The 24316-nt window shown below is 43.7% G+C and overlaps 1 protein-coding gene across 2 annotated transcripts in view; it reads right to left on the bottom strand.

Moving 5' to 3' along the window:
• Positions 1 to 24316, bottom strand: part of SLC35F3 (solute carrier family 35 member F3) — a 246238-nt gene that overhangs the window by 49646 nt on the left and 172276 nt on the right. The window contains exon 4 of one of the 2 annotated variants that reach the window (XM_061624518.1): positions 6681 to 6997. In XM_061624518.1, the coding sequence (XP_061480502.1) occupies positions 6681 to 6997 (317 nt within the window). Of the gene's footprint in view, positions 1 to 6680; positions 7006 to 24316 lie in introns of both variants that reach the window. The other variant, XM_061624519.1, reaches the window with a different exon arrangement.

Here is a 24316-nt window from a genome sequence, read left to right as displayed (position 1 = left end):
AGATGACACACAAGCACCGGCATTGGCATTTAAACCAAACCTTGACATAAAAGTGGAAGGCACACAAATTCCACTTAGGGATGCATTAAATGAACTCATTTGTGGGAAACGGAGATCAAAGAAACGCAAGGCTGAGGAAATGGAATGTCCTGCGCAGGCTGTACCAAGCACCAGCTCAAACAGGGGGGCTGAGAGAGCAGAAGCTCTAGTGCCTTTGAGACGTTCTGAGAGATCTAACATTGGAAAACCGCCAGAAAGATTTACGGTGGGATTAATAACCAGTCCAGGGATGCACAAAGAGGTTGAGATGGACCCTGAGACACTGTATCTGACTTGTGTGCAACCGAAATTTGATTGAATAAAGTTTTAGCTAAATGTACAGAGATGTTCTGAAATGTACTGAAATGTATTGCAAGATGTATTGTAGAAATGTATTACTGTTATTGTTACTGTTGTAATGGATTTACAGACATGATGAAAGGGGAGAATGTTGGCTTACTAGGCCGTACTACCAATGTGTTTTTTCATCAAGTCTGAAATGTTTCAAGATGTATGGGAGAGGAGCTGTGTTATCAGCTGTGCCTGGCCTGAGAGAGCAGACATCCAAGGCCAGACAGGTTGTCATGGTAACGGGTGATAACAGCTTGGGAAAAAGTTCTAGTTGCTTTCTATTCCTGTTCTGTTCTGTGCTGAGCGGTCTGAGTTGCTGTCTGTGTCTTGTCTCTGAACTGAGAGCTTCTCCTGAAGGGGGGGTGGAAACTCTACATCAGTCAGAGCACCCTAGCGAGGGAGCCTGCTCCACGAGCTAGAGGGAGCCCCAGCTGACAAAGCGTCAAGGCGAGTTAAGCAGCAGAGCGAGTTCGGCAGCAGGGCGAGGAGGCCAGGGCCCCCCACTCTGCCCATCTGTTCCCTGACCTCAACTAAACCGCAGTCTCCAACCCATTGACGTAATAAACCTTAAACAAAACTATGCAGGTAAGAAGCCAGCAGGGGTGTGGGGGCTTTCCAGTGTTTTGCACCACCTGCAGCATGTACGACTATCTGCCTGTTGGACAGAAGTCGTGGGTATGCTCTCGGTGAAATGAGCTCCTGGCTCTCCGGGAACGACTTCATTTCCTTGATGCCAAGGTGGCGGACCTGGAAAAGCTGAGAGAGGCAGAGAGGTGTGTGGAGGAGGCCTTCAGGGACGTTATAGCTGTGTCCCACTCCAACGATGATAGCTCTCCTGCTATCATGGACAGTGATGGTCTCGGGGAAGGACAGCATCCAGCTGAGGAAGAGGGAAACGATCACTTAGAAGGGACCCATTCCTTGGGGAATGAGCAGCTATCCTCTCGTGCCGAGGATATATCTCCAGGGGGTGGAGGGATCCTTGTAGTGGGTGATTCCATCATTAGGAACATAGACAGTGGGGTGTGTGATGGGCGTGTAGACCGCAAGGTGTTTTGCCTGCCTGGTGCGAAGGTTGCGGATATCGCCCGTCGTTTAGATAGTTTGGTAGACAGTGCTGGGAAGGAGTCAGTGGTCGTGGTGCACGTTGGCACCAACGACATGGGGAAATGCAGCCGTGAGGTCCTGGAAGCAAAATTTAGGTTGCTAGGTAGGATGCTGAAAGCCAGGACCTCCAAGGTGGCTTTCTCTGAAATGCTACCGGTTCCACGCGCAGGACCAGCCAGACAGGCCCAGCTTCGCAGTCTCAATGCGTGGATGAGACGATGGTGTCGGGTGGAAGGGTTTGGATTTGTTAGGCACTGGGAAACATTTTGGGACAAGCCGGGCCTGTACAAAAGGGACGGGCTCCACTTGAACCAGAATGGAACCAGACTGCTGGCACTTAAAATTAAAAAGGTGGCAGAGCAGCTTTTAAACTGACTGAGGGGGGAAACCCGACAGGAGCTGAGAAAGGTCCGGTTCGGAATAAACCTCCCCCCTGGGATAAAAACCAAAGAAATGATGAAATTTTTAAAAGGGGTAGGCCTAGAAGTAGGCATTGTGAGAGCAGGGGCACAGGATATAAATTCAGAAGAGCAAAATTACCACAGGCCTAACCACAAGTGCCAAAGACACTTGAAGAGAGACACTGCTTACAAGTGCCTGTACGCTAATGCTAGGAGCCTGCGAACCAAGATGGGAGAACTGGAGTGCTTGGTCTTAGAGGAGAGCATTGATATAGTGAGCATAACGGAGACCTGGTGGAATGGAGAAAACCAGTGGGATACGGTTATCCCTGGATATAAACTATATCGGAAGGACAGGGAAGGATGTATTGGTGGCGGAGTCGCTCTATACGTGAAAGAAGGCATTGAATCCAGCAAGCTCGAAACCCCAAAAGAGGCAGACTCCTCCACAGAATCGTTGTGGGTGGTGATACCGTGCCCCAGGAGGGACTTAATACTGGGAACGATCTATCGTCCCCCTGATCAAAATGCTCAGGGAGACCTTGAGATGAGATACGAAATTGAGGAAGCATCCAAACTAGGAAATGTGGTAGTAATGGGTGACTTCAACTACCCGGACATAGACTGGCTGCATATGTGTTCCAGTCATGACAAAGAAGCAAAGTTTCTAGATATTCTAAATGACTATTCCCTAGACCAGTTGGTCATGGAACCGACCAGAGGGACGGCAACCCTGGACTTAATCCTCAGTGGGGACCGGGACCTGGTGCAAGATGTAAGTGTTGTTGAACCGATTGGGAGCAGTGACCACAGCGCTATTAAATTAAACATACATGTAACTGGCCAATTGCCAAGAAAATCCAACACGGTCACATTTGACTTCAAAAGAGGAAACTTCACAAAAATGAGGGGATTGGTAAAAAGAAAGCTGAAAAACAAAGTCCAGAGGGTCACATCACTCGAAAATGCTTGGAAGTTGTTTAAAAACACTATATTAGAAGCTCAACTGGAGTGCATACCGCAGATCAGAAAAGGTACCGCCAGGGCCAAGAAGATGCCAGCATGGTTAACGAGCAAAGTCAAGGAAGCTCTTAGAGGCAAAAAGTCTTCCTTCAAAAAATGGAAGTCTTGTCCAAATGAAGAAAATAAAAAAGAACACAAACTCTGGCAAAAGAAATGCAAGAAGACAATAAGGGATGCTAAAAAAGAATTTGAGGAGCACATTGCTAAGAACATAAAAACCAACAACAAAAAATTCTATAAATACATTCAAAGCAGGAGACCATCTAGGGAGACAATTGGACCCTTGGATGATAAGGGAGTCAAAGGTGTACTAAAGAACGATAAGGAGATTGCAGAGAAGCTAAATGAATTCTTTGCATCTGTCTTCACAGTGGAAGATATAGGGCAGATCCCTGAACCTGAACTAACATTTGCAGGAAGGGATTCTGAGGAACTGAGACAAATAGTGGTAACGAGAGAGGAAGTTCTAAGCTTAATGGACAATATAAAAACTGACAAATCACCGGGCCCGGATGGCATCCACCCGAGAGTTCTAAATATGTAACTAAAATATGTAACTTGACCCTTGGGTCCTCCTCCGTGCCTGAGGACTGGAAAGTGGCAAATGTAACGCCAATCTTCAAAAAGGGATCCAGAGGGGATCCCGGAAATTACAGGCCTGTTAGCTTAACTTCTGTCCCTGGAAAACTGGTAGAAAGTATTATTAAAGCTAGATTAACTAAGCACATAGAAGAACAAGCCTTGCTGAAGCAGAGCCAGCATGGCTTCTGCAAGGGAAAGTCCTGTCTCAGTAACCTATTAGAATTCTTTGAGAGCGTCAACAAGCATATAGATAGAGGTGATCCAGTGGACATAGTGTACTTAGACTTTCAAAAAGCGTTTGACAAGGTACCTCACCAAAGGCTTCTGAGGAAGCTTAGCAGTCATGGAATAAGAGGAGAGGTCCTCTTGTGGATAAGAAATTGGTTAAGAAGCAGAAAGCAGAGAGTAGGAATCAACGGACAGTTCTCCCAATGGAGGGCTGTAGAAAGTGGAGTCCCTCAAGGATCGGTATTGGGACCTGTACTTTTCAACTTGTTCATTAATGACCTAGAATTAGGAGTGAGCAGTGAAGTGGCCAAGTTTGCTGATGACACTAAATTGTTCAGGGTTGTTAAAACAAAAAGGGATTGCGAAGAGCTCCAAAAAGACCTCTCCAAACTGAGTGAATGGGCAGAAAAATGGCAAATGCAATTCAATATAAACAAGTGTAAAATTATGCATATTGGAGCAAAAAATCTGAATTTCACATATACGCTCATGGGGTCTGAACTGGCGGTGACCGACCAGGAGAGAGACCTCGGGGTTGTAGTGGACAGCACGATGAAAATGTCGACCCAGTGTGTGGCAGCTGTGAAAAAGGCAAATTCCATGCTAGCGATAATTAGGAAAGGTATTGAAAATAAAACAGCCGATATCATAATGCCGTTGTATAAATCTATGGTGCGGCCGCATTTGGAATACTGTGTACAGTTCTGGTCGCCTCATCTCAAAAAGGATATTATAGAGTTGGAAAAGGTTCAGAAGAGGGCAACCAGAATGATCAAGGGGATGGAGCGACTCCCTTACGAGGAAAGGTTGCAGCATTTGGGGCTTGTTGCTGAAATAAGAAGTGGTTTTCCTATATTTTTCTTTTAAAATGGCAATTAAGAAAGTGGCTGAAAATCTGGAAATAACTATGTTTCAGAAAATAATGGATGAGATTGAGATAATGAAAATTGAATTGAGTAAAATGAAGCAGGAGATTAAAGATATAAGGGTCCCTGTGAGAGAGGTGACCCTGGAAGGGGTCCCTGTGAGAGAGGAGACCCCGGAGATTGGAACAGGGGTCCCTGTGAGAGAGGAGATCCCGGAGATTGGAACCAACGTGGAACAGGAACAAGATTTGGAGTCTATGGACTTTAGAAATAAAATCTATTGTTTGGAACTCAATGTTATCTCTGAAGAAATGAATGAAGATTCTAGAGATAAAGTTATCAATGGCATGGATAATCTTCTGGACTGGAATGATGTGATGGAGCCCAATATAGAGAAAATCTATGGAATTAATTGCAGCCATGTGACAATGGAAAAACTTTTAAGAGATGACCCAGTGTATTTTGAAAAAAAGAACAGAGATATGATTTTACAGCAGTATTTCAGCAACCTATTCAGAATGGATGGCAAGAAAATATTTGGGATAGAGGTAATCCCCATCAGACTCTTACTATATGACTATGGCTTTGACAGCAAGATTATTATGGAATACTGATAATGGAAGATTGGATATTGAAATTACTGGACTTAACAAGACTACTGAAGATGGAAGATGGAAAATGGAACTAATAGAGATAATAGAACAATGGCTACTGAAATTATTGAACCTAACAGATTCTGATGTGATGGATTAATTGAAATGTTTATTTTGACTATGGTTATGACAATAAGATTATCATAATTAGTAATGAGATGGATTAATCGATATGCTTATCTGGAAAAAAAAATTGATAGATATATTTCTTAAAGAATTGAAACCTCTCTTTGACTTTTTGTGGAAAGAATAAAGTAATGTTTATGAGATTTGATGATTAAGTAAGATAACTACTGGAGGAAAGTGATTTTATAATATGACTTAAGAGACAGGATTGTTATATATTATAGACTTATAACTGATTTGATCTTTGACAAATGGGAAGTCAATATTTTACTCTTTATTTTTTATTTTTGTTTTTTTTTTTTCTTTTTTTCTTTTTGTTTAACTATTTTTGATTTTGTTTTTTGTCTTTGAATGTTTTATGATTTTGTCTTGTATGTTTTATGAAAATCTGAATAAAAATTATTGAAAAAAAAAAAAAAAAAAAAAAGAAAGTGGATAGAGAAAAGTTCTTCTCCCTCTCTCATAATACTAGAACTCGTGGACATTCAAAGAAGCTGAATGTTGGAAGATTCAGGACAGACAAAAGGAAGTACTTCTTTACTCAGCGCATAGTTAAACTATGGAATTTGCTCCCACAAGATGCAGTAATGGCCACCAGCTTGGACGGCTTTAAAAGAAGATTAGACAAATTCATGGAGGACAGGGCTATCAATGGCTACTAGCCATGATGGCTGTGCTCTGCCACCCTAGTCAGAGGCAGCATGCTTCTGAAAACCAGTTGCCGGAAGCCTCAGGAGGGGAGAGTGTTCTTGCACTCGGGTCCTGCTTGCGGACTTCCCCCAGGCACCTGGTTGGCCACTGTGAGAACAGGATGCTGGACTAGATGGGCCGCTGGCCTGATCCAGCAGGCTCTTCTTATGTTCTTATGTTCTTACATGTATCTACTTTAAAAGCCTTTGGCCTTAATGTCTAAGTAAAGACTCTGAAACTTTCTCAAGCCTCTGTGTTGAATCTTTACCATCTTACATCCAATGTAACGTGTTGTTTCACGCAAGAACCGCCAACCATCAACATGAACTTGCCACCTAGAAATGCCAAGAGAAGGATACATTGATGCTATATGTGCTTGTAGCATGGTGTTGTAAAAAATTAATAATATTGACTGTCACAATTAGAGACCCCTCATTTGCAGTAATCTTGTCTTCCCCATCCTGCTTTTTCCTTTTATTTCCCTCCTTTGAGCCTTTTCTTAACATCCATTCCTTCCTCATTTTTTTGGTCAAATAATAAACATTTTTTGTAACAGCACTATATAATTGAAGAGAAAGTAAGGCAGCAGAATTAAAACCATGAATGTGCCTTACCTGTATTTTTGCTGTGGAGACTGTTTTTCAGCTGACTTACAAACATGTCCAATGTAATACAAAGGAAAGAATAAAAAGTTCCAGTTTGTTGCAAACCATGTCAAAGTGAAGGGTACATCAAATTTCTTAAAGGTCAGTTTTGCTAGCTGGGTTGAACCTGACCAGGAGGAGCAGACACCAAGCACCACCAGTACTCCCCAGAAAATTTTCTTAAGCTGGGTCACTGAGCAGGTCCAGCAACATCGGCTCCTTCTTCCCCCAGCTTCCATTCCAGCTTGTGCCTGGGCTTCTGCTGGGGCTGGGGAATCATGGGAACGCTCATCCCCTGGGGGGAAAAAGGGAGAAGAGATGGAATCTTAGAATTAACAAACAAGTTTATGGACCATTTTACTTTGCAAGCAGTTTTGCAAGCAATTATTTTGCAAGGGCAATGACCCGTCTAGTCCAGCATCCTGTTGTCACAGTGGACAACCAGATGCCTATGGGAAGGACCTGAGCACCAGAGCACTTTCCCCTCCTGCAGTTTCCAGTAACTGGTATTGAGAAACATGCTGCCTACAACAGTGGAGGGAGACCATAGCCATCATGGCTAATAGCCACCAGAAGCCTTCCATAAATTTGTCTAATCTTTTAAAGTCATCCAGGTTGGTGGCCATCACTGCCTCCTGTGGGAATGAATACCATGGTTTAACTATGCACTTTTTGAAGTCCTTTCTTTTGTCTGTCCTAAATCTTCCAACATTTACTTTCATTGGATGTCCATGAGTTCTAGTGTTATGAGAAAAGGAGAAAAAACTTTTCCCTATCCATTTTCTCCATGACATGTATAATTTCATACACTTCTATCATGTCACCTCTTACTCTTTTCTCTAAATCAAAAATCTCCAAATGCTGCAACCTTTCCTCATGCAGAGTTGCTCCATCCCCTTGATAATTTTGGTTGCTCTTTTCTGAACGTTTTCCAGCTCTACAATATCTTTTTTGAGGCGAGGCGACCAGAACTGTACACAGTACTCCAATTGCGGTCACACCATATATTTGTATAATGGCATCATAATATTGGAAGTTTTATTTTCAATTCCTTTTCTAATGATACCTAGCATGGAGTTTGCCTTTTTCACAGCTGCTGCACACTGAACTGACATTTTCATCGAGCTACCAACAATGACCCCAAGGTCTCATACCTGACCAGTCACCACCATTTCAGATCCCATGAGCATATATGTGAAATATTTTCCACAGGTAGACTGCCATCATGTGGGCGCTACTGCCATCTAGCGTCCAAAGGCAAGAATGCACGGAAGTCAAGACCTGGGGCATCAGTCCCCTCCCACTTCCAGTTTCATTCTTGCCTTCGTCCGAGGCGTTTGGAAATCTAGCAGAGCGTAGCTAAGTTACCTATTTTTCCTCTCTTTTGTGTATTTGAGCGTATGATTTTATCCTTATTTTTCCCTCGTGTTCCCCCCTCCTCTCATTTTTGGAGTGTGTGGGAGTGATTGTTCGTTTTTTGGCCCTCGTTTTTTTCCTCTTCTCAGGGTAGCCTTTTTTTCCTCCCCCTCCCCACCTTGTTTGAGCAGCAGCAGCTGCTGCTTCCTTGTTTGGGAGCCCGTGGCTGCGGCTCCCCCCCCCCCGGTTTTGCATAGGGAAGCCTACGTTCGCGGCTTCTGCATTTTTCCACTTCCGTGAACCACCTCCGTCTGCCCGCCACCGCATCCTTCAGCAGCGCCTTGCACAGAACAGCCAGGAGTCTGTGGCTGCAGCTCCTTGTTCCTTAGCAGCTTGCCTTCCGGCGCCGCTTAGCCCCGTTTCAGAGGTGGCGGCGTTTCCCCCCCCCGGTTCGTTCCTGCAGCCTTTTGCCTCCATGCGGCTCTCAAAGCACGCTGAGGTCATTTTCTTGTCTCTAAATGGCCACGGTCCTCCTCGGCTGCCTGTTAAGGGTTGCAGGCGATCACTCTAGGCTGCCATTGCCCCTTCCCGGGGCAAATTGCCCCGGCCGCCATTTTGTTTTTGTCTTCCTGCCCTTTTAGGTTGCCATTTTTGTTTTGCGTCCCAGCTTCCCGCCCCCCTTCGTCTGCTGTTTTTTCTCTTCCCACTTAAGGCAGAACGATACTGAGCCACGAGAGTTTTCTTGCTCTCTTCTTTATTTGGATCACGTTTTTCAGATACACTACATACTCCCTGCTGCCTCTAGGAGCTGCATAGCCCAAACATGCTGCTTTGAACGATACCGCACCTTCCCCATTGTGCGCATGTATCTGGCTTTATACGTGCCATACTGATGCAAGCTATTTCTGTTGGTGCACTAGCCTGACCAGTGCACATTAGTGGTACTGCACCTTCCTCATTGTGTGCGTGTATCTAGCTTTGGGCCACACTGCATTAAATCTCTCCCTTGGCACGGCTTGGGCAGTGTATAGTAGCGGTCTCGCACCTTCCCCATTGTGTGCATGTAAGCTTGCGGCCCATACTGTATCTCAATTTATCCTTTGGAGCAGCAGTAAACTCCTTGTGGGCGTGTACCCAACTTTTTTGGTGCCATAGCGAACCAAGCCTATTTTTTCTCTTGGCACCCCAGCCTGCACAGCTCATATTGTCCCTCACCGGCACGCTGTACAGGAGTGATACTGCACCTTCCCCACTGTGTGTGTGTATCTAGACCCTGACATGGCAGATCAGCAACCAGAGGCAGCGCATAGCTCAGGAGCAAGTCAACAGTGCAACGCTCCAGCGCAACACAAAGCATCTAAGCACAAGCATGCCAAGGCTGTCACCAAGACTAAGCATCTGTCTGCCCACAGTGCTACCAAGCGGGCCTGATATGTATTGGCCCCGGCCTTGGAGGAACATGCTCAAGAAGCATTACCTGCTCTTTTTCAATCTCCTACTGGGTCATCAGAGGATGAATTTGAAGGTTTTCCTACTCAATCATCTCACCACTCTGATACTCCTCTGGCTTCTATGCCTCCGCCAGTGCAGCCTCATCTGCCTACACAGGAGCACACTGTACCCTCTGATCTCGCCTCAGGGCTACAGTTGACCCCAGAATTTTTGTCACAGCTGCAAGAGGTACTTGGGTTCCTCTCCCAAGTTCACCCTCAGTCTCAGGCACACCTATCACCTCAGCCAGCAGCTCCACGGCAGTCCAGTTCTACAGGGCAACCTGGCTGTCATGATGACGCCCCTCCCGCTTCGCCAAACCCATTCGATGTCTCCCAAGGCAGACTTGGCGGTGAACCCTCAGGGATGGACAACTATTTATCCTTTATGCAGGCAGATCCTGATGAATGGAGTGGAGACTCAGATCTGGACGAGGACTACTCCTATCGCCTCTTCGACTCGGCAGATTACCTTCCTCTTTGCCGCAGAGTGATGGACACCCTCAGCATCTAACCTGCACAAACACAACCTACTACTCCGCCTGTGAAAGGTGCCAGAGTTCTCAAGTCCCCCAGGTCAGTGAACCACTCTATTCCAGTGCCAGACGCCATCAACAAGCTGGCCAAGGAGGAATGGGTCCGCCCACTGCGCCCACATTGCTTCTCGCCATTAGCCAACAAACTGTATACTTTGGCTCTGGAATTCATGGCTTTCCTTAACGTCCCTGGAGTGGATCAACCAATTTCAAACTTAGTTTCTAGGTCCCTCCTTCCGAAAGGAGATTCACAGTTCAAAGACCCCTCTGAAAGACGGCTGGACTTTGCGCTCTGTAAGACTCACGAGGCCTCCGCTTTCTCCATCCGGGCCTCCGCTGCCGCCTCGATCTTCTCAAGGGCCTCTATGATGTGGCTCAATGACCTCTTGGACGATCCCAGTCTGGATCCAGCCACACTGCAAAAGGGCCTACTCAAGTTACATAAGGCGGCTGCATTCATGGCGGACGCCACCTTGGATGTGACCCACCAAGGAGCACGAGCCCTGGCCGCAGAAGTAGTAGCCCAAAGAACTCTTTGGCTCCGGCACTGGGATGCTGTCACCACTGCCAGATCCAACTTGTCCATGGCTTCATACTCGGGCTCTCTGCTATTTGGGGAGGATGCTCTTAAAGTGGTCTTGACTGACCCCAAGGACAATCGGAAACCTACCTTAGCCATGGCCAGGAGAGATGACCGCAGACCGTTTCGACGGTTTACCCCATATTGTTCCTACCAGCCCTTTTGAGGGGCGTGGCCGGGGGCGAGGCCGAGACGCTGAACTTCAGATTTCTGCTTCTCCAGAACACCCAATACCAAGTCCAACCAGCCCCATCTTCCTCATATGGCAGAAGAGCGCATCAGCACAGGCAGTTCTGATGCCATCCCTATCGGGGGCAGGCTATTCTTCTTCGCAAGCCCCTGGCTTGCCTTAACACAGGTCTCCTGGATCAGAAGCATCTTCGTCCACAGCTACAACATAGAGTTTTGGTTGACACCTCTGGACAAATATTGCCCCTCTCCCATCTCCAAGTCATGCGGGAGGGTCATGCAGGACGCCCTATGTCATCTACTCAACATAGCCGCAGTAGAGCCAGTACCACCAGTGGAAAGGTCGCAAGGTGTCTAATCTGTTCTGTTTGCAGTTCCAAAGTGAGACTCCTCGTGGAGGGCGGTCTTGGACCTAAAATTCATCAACCGCTTTGTCAAGTATCGCCAGTTCAAAATGGAGTCACTGGCGTTGATTGTAGAAGCACTGCAACGGGGGGATTTTCTGGCATCCATCGACCTGAAGGACGCTTACCTGCACATCCCAATCTGTCCCGCCCACAGACGATTCCTGAGATTTTTATTGGGCCAGTTTCACTTTCAATACCGGGCCATGCCGTTCAGACTTGCATTGGCCCTGCAAGTATTTACCAAGGTGATGGTCACCCTGGTAGCCTTCCTCCGCCTACAAGGGGTCCATATTTATCCCTATTTGGATGACCTTCTCCTTCGGGCGCACTCCAAGGACCAGGCCAACAGACAGCTCCATTATACCCTAGAGGTTCTCAGATCTCATGGCTGGCTAGTCAACATTGAGAAGAGTCATCTAGAGCCAACCCAGCGGCTCCAGCACCTAGGAGCAATACTGGACACGACTTGAGCCATGGTGTTTCTGTCTCCAGAGCGTATTTCTACCATCCTAGACATGGCAACATCACTGACGCAATGCTCAAAGGCGGACGTCATGTTTCTGGCAAAAGTTCTCGGGACGTTAGTCTCCACCATTCACATCGTCCCGTGGGCACGACATCACACTCGACCTCTTCAGTGGGCCCTCCTACCTTTTCAGATGGACATTGCCAATTCCGTCCATCGCGTGATCCTGCTGGAGCCATTGCTGCGAGCATCATTTTGCTGGTGGGCAATGAAAACACACCTCAGCAGAGGTTCTCCGTTCTGGGAGCCAGACAGAGTCATAATAACCACAGATGCCAGTCTGACCAGCTGGGGAGCCCATTGCAATTCCAACTTTGTCCAGGGTGTGTGGTCCACAACAGAGCAATGTCACAATATAAATTGGCTGGAACTCAGAGCCATCTACCTGGCCCTGCAGCACTTCCAGCCTCTTTTCTCTCTGCAGCATGTGCTAATCCATACAGACAACACATGCGTAAAATCACATTTGAACAGGCAGGGGGAACAAGGTCCCGAGACCTCCAGGTGGAGGCGACCCGAATCTTCAATTGGACCGAGACCCATCTACTGTCAATAAGAGCAGAACATCTCAGCGAGGTGCTGAATGTGACCGCCGATTGGCTCAGTAGGCAGCATGTGAGGCTGGGAGAATGGAAACTACATCCGGCGGTGTTCGACCTTTTCCAACAATGGTTCAGCACCCTCTCGGTGGATCTCTTTGCCTCAAGCCACAACTGCCAGCTACCATGTTACTTCTTGAGGTACCTGGAATCAAATGCAGAAGCAGTGGACGCGCTGACAGCACCCTGGCCAGACAGTCTCCTCTATGTGTTTCCCCCAATCTCCCTCCTGGGCCGGACGTTGAGAAAACTGTGACACAAGGGAGCTCAGCTCCTCCTCATAGCCCCATACTGGCCTCGCTGACCATGGTTCTCGGACCTTCTCTCACTGTCAGTCACAGATCCCTGGACACTGCCTACCAGGCTGGACCTTCTCTCCCAGGGACTGATCTGGCACCTGGACCCAGCCTGGTTGAGTCTGACAGCCTGGCTTTTGAACGGAGGCAGCTGACTACCGCAGGATTACCTTAAGGGGTGGTTGACACGATTCTAGCATCTAGAAGACCGTCGACTACTTGCATATACCAGAGTACTTGGCTTGCCTTTTCCACCTGGTGCACATCCAAGGGCTTCCTGCCTTCTCAAGCCTCTGTACAACAGATTCTACAGTTCCTATATAGAGGGCTCAGAATGGGACTAAAACCAAACACCTTGCGTCGTCATGCCTCCACTATCTCCTCTATCCTGTCCGTCTCCTCATCAACCGTTCCTGTGGGCTCTCACCTGCTCATCAAACGTTTTCTGAGGGGCCGCCCGCCTCTCGCCGGCTATGGGTCACCACTTTCCCTCCTGGAGTCTCTCGAAGGTCCTACAAGCCTTACAGTGCCCTCCATTTGAACCCCTGGCTTCAGTCCCCCTCCAACTGTTGTCTTTCAAGGTCCTGTTCCCGGTGGCTATAACATTGGCGAGGAGAGTCTCAGAGCTGGAAGCCTTGTCATTGGCCCGCCATCTCTGCATCTTTCATAAGGACTCTGTAGTGTTGCGTCCGGACCCATCCTTCTGTCCCAAAGTCAACTCAGTGTTCCACTGTAACCAGGACATTGTTCTTCTGTCCTTCTGACCCAAGCCAGTCCATCCATTAGAGAGGGCCTGGCATTCGCTAGATGTTCGGAGAGCTCTCAAACTCTACCTATCTCGCACCCAGGACATCAGGTGAACTGAGTCATTATTTGTATCCTTTCACCCTAGGACCCTGGGAAAAAAGGTCTCCAAATCCACTTTGTCCTGTTGGTTGCGAGCTTGTATTGCCTTGGCTTATGAGTCCCTTAACCTTCCTGTGCCACCTAATATCACGGCCCATTCCACCAGATCAGCCGCCACCTCGGCTGCCTTCGCAACCAACGCACCTCTTGCTGACATCTGTAGAGCTGTGGTCTGATCTTCTCCAAATTCTTTTGTGAAACATTATAAAATTGACCGCTACGCCTCTACCAATGCCTCCTTTGGGAGGTGTGTCCTGCAGCAAGTCATTTCCAATAAATAATCTCTGGTGGTCCCTATTGAGGGCTGCTTTGGTACATCCCACATGATGGCAGTCTACCTGTGGAAAATGGTCCATTGGCCTCACCTGAAGGGTGATTTTCATAGACAGACTCCCATCATGGCCCTCCCTGTTGGAGAATGTCTGGATGTTTCGCACCGCTGTCATATTATTTAGGTCCAGAGTTCTCTTATATGGCACTGTCTAGTTAAGTCAAGACCTTTATGCCCCTGCTACATTGCATGCTGTTCTATGTTGGTCTAGGGGACTGTATTTTCTCTTTTCCTTGCTGGTGGGCCCATTGGCCCTTTGTATTTTTCAGGTGTACCACTCCGGAGTCGCCATGAATGAAACTGGAAGTGGGAGGGGACTGATGCCCCTGGTCTTTTCCATGCATTCTTGCCTTCAGACACTAGATGGCAGTAGTGCCCACATGATGGGAATCTACCCGTGAAAATCACCCTTCGGGTGAGGCCAATAGACCATTTTTTGTCTCAACATGCATTACTTTACATTTCTTTACACTGAATTGCATTTGCCATTTTAATGCCGATTCACTCAGTTTGGAGAGATCCTTTTGAAGCTCTTTGCAATTCCTTTTTGTTTTAATGACCCTGAAGAATTTAGTACCATAAGCAATGTAACATATGAAGCTTAGCTGTCCTGAATTAGAATCAATTTCTAGAGCACACTATTACATGAATTACATTGATTTAAGTAAACTGAATTTTAAAAAAACTCAAAAATGTGTCACTTTCATAGACCACACAGTGATAAAGAACAGAGTATTCCCTTGCTACACACTTATTTATTTAAATTAAATAAATAAAAGAAATAAAAAATGAATACATGGACTGTCTCTCTTCACATGAATGAACTTCTGAGACTCTTTGTGTACACTCTTTGAGGGAGGTGCGGAGGGTGGTGACAGACGAATGGGCCTTCTAAGCAGTGGCTCCCCGTTTATGGAATACTCTCCCCAGGGAGGCATGCCTGGTGCCACCACTATCTGTTTTTCTTGTTCTTCCAGGCGGATGTGAGTTGGATCTTGAGTTGCATCTGGTCTGTGTATTTTAGGTTGTTTTTATCCTTGTTTTCAATGTTTGCTTTTGTAAGTTGCTTTGAGTTTCACTTTTCTGAAAAAAGCAACTCATAAATATAAATAATAATAAAACATAAGTTTCAAAACTTAAGGACTTTTTACAGTCTTGAATTGCTCAGATAACCATGTTTAATAGTTGGTTACATACTGTGGAATTAAAATTCTATGGGCCTCAAACTTTAGTCAGAACCTTGCAGACATGAAGGGAATGATGGGAAGAATGATGTGAAATGTGCTACAGAGAACATGTACAGGGCGTGTTTCAGAATATTCCAAGACAACTGTTGATGTTTGACCTTCTAAAAAACCACAAGTAGATAGGCACATGTATGTAGCTCGGGCATTCTTTTTGCAAGTAATTGAGAAATGTTTGTGTGATAATAGAAATCTGCTTTATGTATGCCTTAGAAATTTTGCTATAAGAGTGAGCTGAAAATTGTCTATGGCAGAGAACTTTGGACTTATGCTTGTCTGGATTTCTCTCCAAGCAGCCACTTGCTTGGTTTTGTTTTCCCTTGTTTTAATAAAGATCTGGATTTAATACATAACGCGAAGCTCTGTTTCTTCCACAATACCAACCTGTTTTTCTCCTGGTCCTATATATCCAAAATATAGAACTATTTGGTTCTACAAAAGAAAGAGAAAGCTGAAAAGAACAGGAATGCAGGCTACTGTAACATGACTAAGGAAATTACTACCACACCAGCAGACCATTACAATAAATACTATTAAAAGGAGGAATATATAGCCAGTTCAAATAATAGTATTTACTTTGTGTTTGAATGATAATACCACTGGAGTACAAACCAAAAACACAACAAAAGAGGAAAGAATCACTATGGGATATCATACCACTGATATCCATTTTTTAGGAACAATCCCAGAATGCAACCACTACAAGCAACAGGTTTTATTGAGCCTTACCTAGAACTCTATTTCTTACCTATAACTTTATTTTTTATCTTTGGAAAGCACTCTGTGTACTCATGAGCACATAAGCCCATTTAGGGGCATAAGAAAATATTACTATTCTTAAAATTTGCTATATACCAATCACAAACATGAGCAAGAACGTTTGTTACACATAAGTCTTCTATGTACATTCTTAAGTGAAGTATTAAACACACTAAGAAAGATGTTTACACTGTAGAAATACTGTGACACACAATACTTCAAGTATCACTTCCCTATGAAAATGATCTCACCCATCAGGGGTTGAATTCCAAGGATGTTCTTCTGATCTCTCGCTGGAAGGAGTAAACACAGGCCAGACAAAATATATTGCATCATTTTGGGAAGCAGTACCTGGGTTTCCCAAAATGTGTCTCCCTATTTTGCAATGAGTGTCCTTAAAACTTCCTTCCCCACTCAACAACAGAAAAAAGCAAGTGTCATCTGTTTCTAACCATATGCTTTCAGACCACAGCATAAATACATTCCAGTATCAAACGGCTTGTCCATCATCCCTATACAGTGTACTATTTAGCCATAGGCACATAAGATCATCTATGACATCACAGCAGCAGAGCCAATGATAGAAATAGAAGCTGTGATATCTGGAGCTTTCATCAGTTTAAGCTGCAGACTCGCAAGATAACTCAGGTCCACTGTGATATCAGACTAAGTGAGCCAACAGAAGCAAGAGAACTGAACAAGTAGAAGTAATCAGCGAAGAAAAAAGCAAAGGAGGAAAGACATTCAGTAATGCTCACTGACTGGCAGCTAGTATTTGTTGTACTCACTAAAGGCTAATCTATGCTCCACACAATGAGATAAGAATGGAAACAGCCAGGAACTATGTTCCTCTGGAAATCATAGTCTACCCTATCCAAGTCTGACCTTGCAATATGAATCATTCTCATGGTCTCTGCCTGCTTTTGCATCACACCTACACTCCAGTACAGCTCCCCCTCTTATCTCAAATCTCATTCTTACCCACCAAAGTGTATTTTCCTGCTGTGGGGTATTCATGTGAGCAGACCAGCACCATCCCTTTCGGAGAAGCAAGTATAGTATCTGACAATGAAAAACACATTTCTGAGCAAGGGCTTCATAGTTTGAGAGATTGTCCACATCTGAATGAGCCAGGACAAACATTTTGAGCTGGTTTGCATGTAACGCTAAGTCAAAATCAGGTTTCGTATGAACATGAACACACAAGTGTGAGGATTCTCAGAAGGCAGCTGCGCTCCTTTGCTCCTTCTGTACATGTGCTCGTGTGATTTCAAGACACAGAAAAGTTGGCAAAATTATGTCATGCATCGTTTTCTGGCAATACACTACTAGGTAGGGGCACTGTCAGAGGGCAATTTCTGTGTTACTTGTTGAAATATACGTGCTGCCCTTGGCTTCAGCAGCACAAACCAAAGTGGGAATGGGGTGCCTCGAATCAGTGTTCTATGTATCCTTGCCTTTCTTTAGAGTCTAAACAAATGACCACCTCTGTTAATGCTGAGAATCTTAGCCATCTGACTGATTACACATGCACATTGTGGGAGGATCCTTAAATGCACACACCAAGGGCAGGACCTCCTGCCCAGTTCAACGTCTTTGAATTGCAAGAATCATAATAAGAAAATACTTTTTAACAACCCTAAGACAAACAGTTTATCCCACAATAAATGTTGAGGCCATTCCAGATCATCTGTTGTTTTTAATCAAAGAGGCTAAGAGCATCACTAGAGTTGTTTCAGTCAAGTCTGTGGGATGACTATTAGATGAACATGGAGTAAGCAGCTTGAAAAGGATCACAACCACAGGCTGAGATTCCTGTGCAGAGTTATGTATGAATAAATTTCATTTAATAAGCCAGATGTAAAAGCAGCATAATTATTAACTTTTCGGCGCCTATTGAAGGCCTTCCTCTTTCAACAAGCCTTTTAAGTAGAAACCTAATCCCAGTCATGCGTCTGTGCTGGAATTGCTTTTAATATGTTTTAATCCTTTTTTAAACAACAACAACATGGTTTTAACCTTTTTGTTTTAAAGATGTCTTGAAAGCTTTTAAAAAAATGTTTTTAAAGATGTTTTGTTTTAATGTATTTTAAAGTCTGTTTTTATGACGTTTTAAAGTGTTTTTAGTGCTTTTGTTTCCCACGCTGGGCTCCTGCTGAGAGGAAGTGCGGGATATAAATCAAATAATAAATAAATAATAAAGGAAGAAAGAAAATCTTAACTACAAAGACAGGTTTATAAATACAGAAAGTAGTCTGAGAGGACCATCTGTATACAATTTAAAAATAGCCCTTTTCTTAAGAGCTGGATTGGAACTCTCATAAGAATTTTTGTACATAGAGGCTGTTTGCAAGCTAATTACATGTGGGCACCGCTTTATGGTGCTTCGCCTTTTGGCATTCCGCTAACGCGGCGGGTTTCAATTAGGGAAAGTCCCTGCTTTAAGGCACTTGTTCCGTTTTTACGGCAGTTTTTGCTTGTCGTGCACCATTTCCATGTCATTTTCTCGCGACACGCACAATTATCTTCAATGGGTTCCGCTTTTCGGCGGCAGTCTGGAACGGAACCTGTCGTATAAGCGGGACCCGCCTGTACTTCAAAAGCAACCAGAATGTTTTTTCCGGCTGCATTTTGAAGTGACACTGCCCTCTGCTGGCCACACCTCCCTTCCCCACTGCTGCCTTCAGACCTTTCCAGACCACCCACAGCAAAGTGTTGGGCCAATCACTGTCTCTGCCTGAACCTGCAGCAAGGTGTTTCTATAGGACACACCTGGAAGACAAAGGGGTCATCTACTAATCAGTTGTGAAGCCTCCAAGAAGCTCAAGAAGCAGAATAATTAAACAAAAAAGCACCGGAGCTAAGCTGACAAGGTTTTAAGAGTAAAAAGGGGTGGAGTTTGACTAGCGTATTGTGCCCCCATTTTGAGAAAAGAGGTAGAGACACAGTGGAACTGGCACAACAGTAAGTGTGTCTCTACCCTTAATGTACACAGGTAACTAAAGGGATAGAACTGAGGCTTGAATCTTCATGGAACTGCAACCAGGAGAAACGCTTGTAAATAATTATCCTTGGTAAACAGAGTAAGAAAGGAGGATGCTTGGGATTGTTTGTCTGCTTGCAGGGTGAGGAACTATTGAATTTTATTGTCCTGAGTTTATTTAAACTGTCTGTTTTATTGTGAACTGAATTGTATGCTTTAATGTTTGTTATTAGTAATGTTATTTTTGTTATTAATGTAAGCTGCCTTGGAAAGGGCATAGCCTTCCCATGTTAGAAATATTTGAAAACAAATTCCCAACAATAAACCTTTAATGTGAACATGAGTAGAAGAATGCCTTTTCAGAGCAAATGAAATCTCAGATAAACATTGTTCCTTTAATACAGCTATTTCTAATGAATATTCCACACATTATATAAGTATGGGGGGTTTTTTGCATTTGATTTAACATCTAGTATTGCTTAAGACACTGGCAGGACTATTAAAATTGCACCGAAAATGTTTATATTTTTGCTGTAACTCTCTAAAATCACCACTATTAACTGTTCTTTAACTGGTGGCCAGATATCAGTCAGAAGATCGATTTGCTGAAACGATTATCATGGCAGGTCAAGAATCCAAGCATTTTACTGGTGGCATGATTAACAGAAGAGCCAAAAGGAAATAAGTACAAACTCAGCAAGATAAATATTGACTTCCATTAACTTCCATTCTCTGCCTAATTTCAGAGAAAATATTCGTTTCATTGATGCCTACTTACTGGGCATGAACAACAGCCACAAGATTCCTCTTGTATCTGTAGCATTTGGAAGCAGCCTGATCCATTATGGATTTACTCCACGTCATTCCGATTTGATTAGTTATTGGGATCCGAATTACTCTGTTAAAACTGAAGCCCTATTTCATCTCCAGTGACTATAATGGGGTATCTAAACAACAGCTATAACTTTTTTCCTTTTCACATAAGTGGATGAAGTCTGTAGGCAAAGGAGTTCCTCCAGCTGGATTGATCAAGCCTGCCAAATTTCAGGCAGATCCATCCATGATTTTCCATGCAGGCAACTTTTTGTTTTTAAAAAGTCTCTAACTTGGTTACTTTCTGCCAGGACTGGATGCTAACTGCAGGCATGGTTGCCTCTTCTGAGTGGGTGAAGCCTGCCTAATTTCAGAAAGATAGTGCAATAATTCTCCCTCAAGGGCTGACTTCACCATTCTGGAGTGGATTGAAATCCTGTTCCCTTCCCTAGTTTTTGGGAGGCAATTAATTTCCAAAACTGGGGACATGAGGGAGGTGCCCTGGTAAGAAACCTGCCTTCATATAAATAGGTTGAGGGGTTATTGTGCTAAGAAATTTTTTCCATCATTCTAAAAAACTGGAAAGTCAGTTTTTTTCTCACTGTCCTTCTCCCTCCCCAGAAGAACCCTCTATGAAGAAAAAAAAGGGAGTGTTATGATTTTTAATTGTTTGTTAGGAAAAAGAATGATTGGGAAAGAAGCATTGCTTATGTCCTGCTTTCACAGCCAAAACTTGGAGGAGAATGATGAACCTCATGTTTATTCCAACATCCATCCTCCAAATAACTGTGATTGGAATGCAGTGTACTGGGGAAATAATGCACTGTGATTAAAAGTTAGACCTGTCTGTCAAAATGAAATATTCCCCACTTTCCTCTTTCAAGCTCTGGGTGTTCCCCTAGTTAATACTGGTTTTTTTTCTCAGAAAGGGGGTGGGAGTGGGGAGGTCATGTGTTTAACTTTTTAGAAAAACTGAAATAGAAGATTGGGGACACCCTGATCTGCCTTGACATGCCTTGTTAACAGCACAATCTGAATTGGGAGCAGGACAATCTCCCCCAAATCACAATTTGCCTTGTAATCCGTACACACAGAGCTGATCCACATCTCTACTTTCTCAAATGTTTTTAAATGGTACCCTGTATATGAAACCAAGCCTTCCTGTTCCAAGACCAGTACAACAGCCTTAATAGTAGTATCATTATCACATTACTTTCTACTTCTGTTATAGCAGTTCTTGATGTCTTGGATTATTGTCCCGAGTAAATGTTTTCAACTAGAAAATTATTTTCTTATTCACATAAAATTGAATAGTTTTGATAAGGTAAACAGCTTTTGCCTTCTTGCTAAAATAATTAAACCATTGGCGATAAGCTGTACAGCCTTCTATCTTTTGGCTTTACTTGACAGAGCAGTAACAAACCCTTCTAACCCACCTCTGTACAGCATTAAAATAGCCCTTCGTTTGCATGCTGTTTGTGACACATGTGCCATAAGAAACAAATCTGTATTTAGGCTATCATCCTGTTCTACAGAATTATTCATTTTAGGGCACATTTAGGGTGTAGCATATTACTTGTAAAAACCCCTCATGCAACTCTGAGATCTCTTTTGGAGCAAATAAAATAAAAGTAGAGAAAGGAGGGGAGTGCTTAACCTTTTCTCTGCTTGCTGCTTCTTCCCTTTAAAAAGCAACTCGGAAGTTGCATTTCTCCAAGAAGTTTCCAGACACATGTTTCTGAGGTTAAGCCCATATTTTGAAGGGCAACTTGGGAAGATCTCTTTGGAGGAAAGCAATGGAAGACAGAGAGAACTTTGTACACACAAGCCACTTCTTTATTCTCCCTCTCTCCCAAAGCAGGTTTTCCAGAAAAAAAGGATGAATAATTGTTTAAAACACATTTCTGTGTAACATGTACTAGTCCCTTAGACAACACAAAATATCCTGAAGTTAATTTTTCCCTTGTTCTGAGCTTCATTTGCAAACAATGTTTGAAGGACTAACTCCTGATAAAACAAGCAATGGATACCTGATCAGTTCCATAGCAGTCTGTATAAATCAGCACTTATTACCCAGGATTAATTTAATAGCATAATTTGATTTCTATATCAACAACTTCTATCAAAGGTGCATTTCCTAACATTATAGGTCTCGTTTAAATTTCTTTTATAATCTTGCTAGTAAAAGTGAAATAATACACCACTTATAATTTACAAGAATGTAAAATGCAAAGATAAACATGCTACTAGAACCCAGTTGGAGAAATAACAGGTTTCAAAGAGGGAAACGGTGGTTGGGGAAAAAACTTGAGTACCCTCTTCCCCATCACTTCTCTTCTCTACAACTCTCTTCTGAAACAGTTCTTGTTTGTTTAAAAGGATGTCAAGGTCTCTTATGTGCATTTACATATACTATATTGCTAGTCTCACAGGAACTACTTTAAGAACATGAGAGCCTGCTGGATCAGGCCAATGGCCCATCTAGTCCGGCATCTTGTTCTCACAGTGGCCAACCAGATGTCTGTGGGAAGCCCACAAGCAGGACCTGAGCACAAGAGCATTCTCCCCTCCTGCGGCGTCCAGCAACTGTTTTTCAGATGCATAGTGCCTCTAACCATAGAGGGAGAGCATAGCCTTCATGGTTAGTAGGCATTGATAGCCTTATCCTCCATGAATATATCTAATCGTCTTAAAGCCACCCAAGCTGGTGGTCATCACTGCCTCCTGTGGAAGTTGCTGTGTGAAGAAGTACTTTTTGTTTTGCATGTCCTGAATCTTCATTTAACTTCATTGGCTGGCCGCAATTGCTAGTGATGAGAGGGAGACAAACCTTTCTTTACTTTATCTATACCTTGCATAATTCTATTAACTTCATCATGTCTCTTTTTATTCATCTTTTCTTTAAACTAAAAAGCCCCAAATGCAGCAACCTTTCCTCATAGGGGAGTTGCTCCTCCCCTTTGATCATTTGGTTGTTCTTTTGTGAAACTTTTCAATTCTACAATTTCCTTTGAAGTGAGGTGACCAGAACTGTACACAGTATTCCAAATGCAGTCAACACCACCACAGATTTTTATAATGGCATTCTGGTCCATGGAAATGGAAATGGACTGCCTTCAAGTCGATTCTGACTTATGATGACCCTATGAATAGGGATTATGGTAAGCGGTATTCAGAGGTGGTTTACCATTGCCCTCCTCTGAGGCTGAGAGGCAGTGACTGGCCCAAGGTCACCCAGTGAGCTTCATGGCTATGTGGGGATTCGAACTCTGGTCTCCCAGATCATAGTCCAACACTGTAACCACTACACCACACTGGCTCTCATTCAGGTCCATAGCCAACCTAAAAGTTCAGGGGGAGCACTGAAAAATGGGGGAAGCATTTTTTCTATAATATATTTAATTATTTATTTTTTGTAAAAATATTTAGGGGCAGAAAAGAAATGTGGGGCAGACCCTCTAGCTCCCCCAGCTATGGGCCCGGTGGCATTATGATATCAGCAGTTTTATTTTCAATTCTTTTCCTAATGATCCCTAATAATCCCTTTCCTAATGATTACTAACATGGAATTTACCTTTTTCACAGCTGCTGCACTTTGATGCTGTCACAACACAGGGCGCTAATTCAGAAGGGCTCCTGCTGGGAGGAAGGGTGGGATACAAAATAAATAAATAAAATAAATAAATAAATAAGAATTCTCTTCTCCCTTCAGATTCACCAACCAGCAGATATAGGCTTACAAAGAAAACTTCAAACATTAGGAAACTCAAGTTATCTAACCCTTTAAACATTGATAAAACAGCCACCAAGTTCTTAAAAGGAAACATGCCCAAGGTGAAAAACCTTGCACAATGTCTAGCAACATATTCAGCATTATAAGGGCATAGGGTGAACCTAATGGAATGTACAAGATGAACAAGCAGTGTTCCAAAGAGAAAAGAAAATTCTAATGTTTGTGTAAGTATGAAGCACTGATTTTACAAGCAATATTCCCACCAAAACTAAAAAGAAATCATATACATATTATCTCATTTCTTTAACCATTGTCTCATTTATTTTGTTACCAGTTGCATATTCTACAAATCAAATTTCAGGTCAAAATCAACTTGTGACCCAAGTTTTACATCTTCAGTCAAAAAGTCTATTTCTGCCTCAATAGGGACATACCCAACAGGCAGACCCAAGAGCAGATACCAAACTTCCATACTGTGCTTTCTCCTTCTTATTCCCCACCAGTGACTTTTTAAAGATAGCCACACTTGGGACTGGTGGGTAATCTTACAAACCTGAGTTCATGCTGGGTGAGAAATAAAGCTAATTTTCTCTCACATTACATGCCTTTTTCCAGTGACTGTGACTAAGACTGCAATCCTGTCTATACAAACTTATCTAATTCATGACATGCACAGGATTCTGCTTTAAGGCAATGATTTCCAGACTATGTTATGAGAAACCTTCTCAATGAGAAGATAAACAATGCTGGACAAATGTCCCTGAAGGGCAGCTTGCCCACCCGCCACTATTGATTTCTAGCTGCAATGTGCAAAAACTGTGTGTTCTAGGATATTCCCACTACTCCACACAAGTGCCC

This window comes from Rhineura floridana, chromosome 4 (assembly GCF_030035675.1).
Source record: "Rhineura floridana isolate rRhiFlo1 chromosome 4, rRhiFlo1.hap2, whole genome shotgun sequence".
NCBI lineage: Eukaryota > Metazoa > Chordata > Lepidosauria > Squamata > Rhineuridae > Rhineura > Rhineura floridana.
The sequence above is the reverse complement of the archived record's forward strand: the minus strand, read 5'-3'. Positions and strand labels throughout refer to the sequence as shown.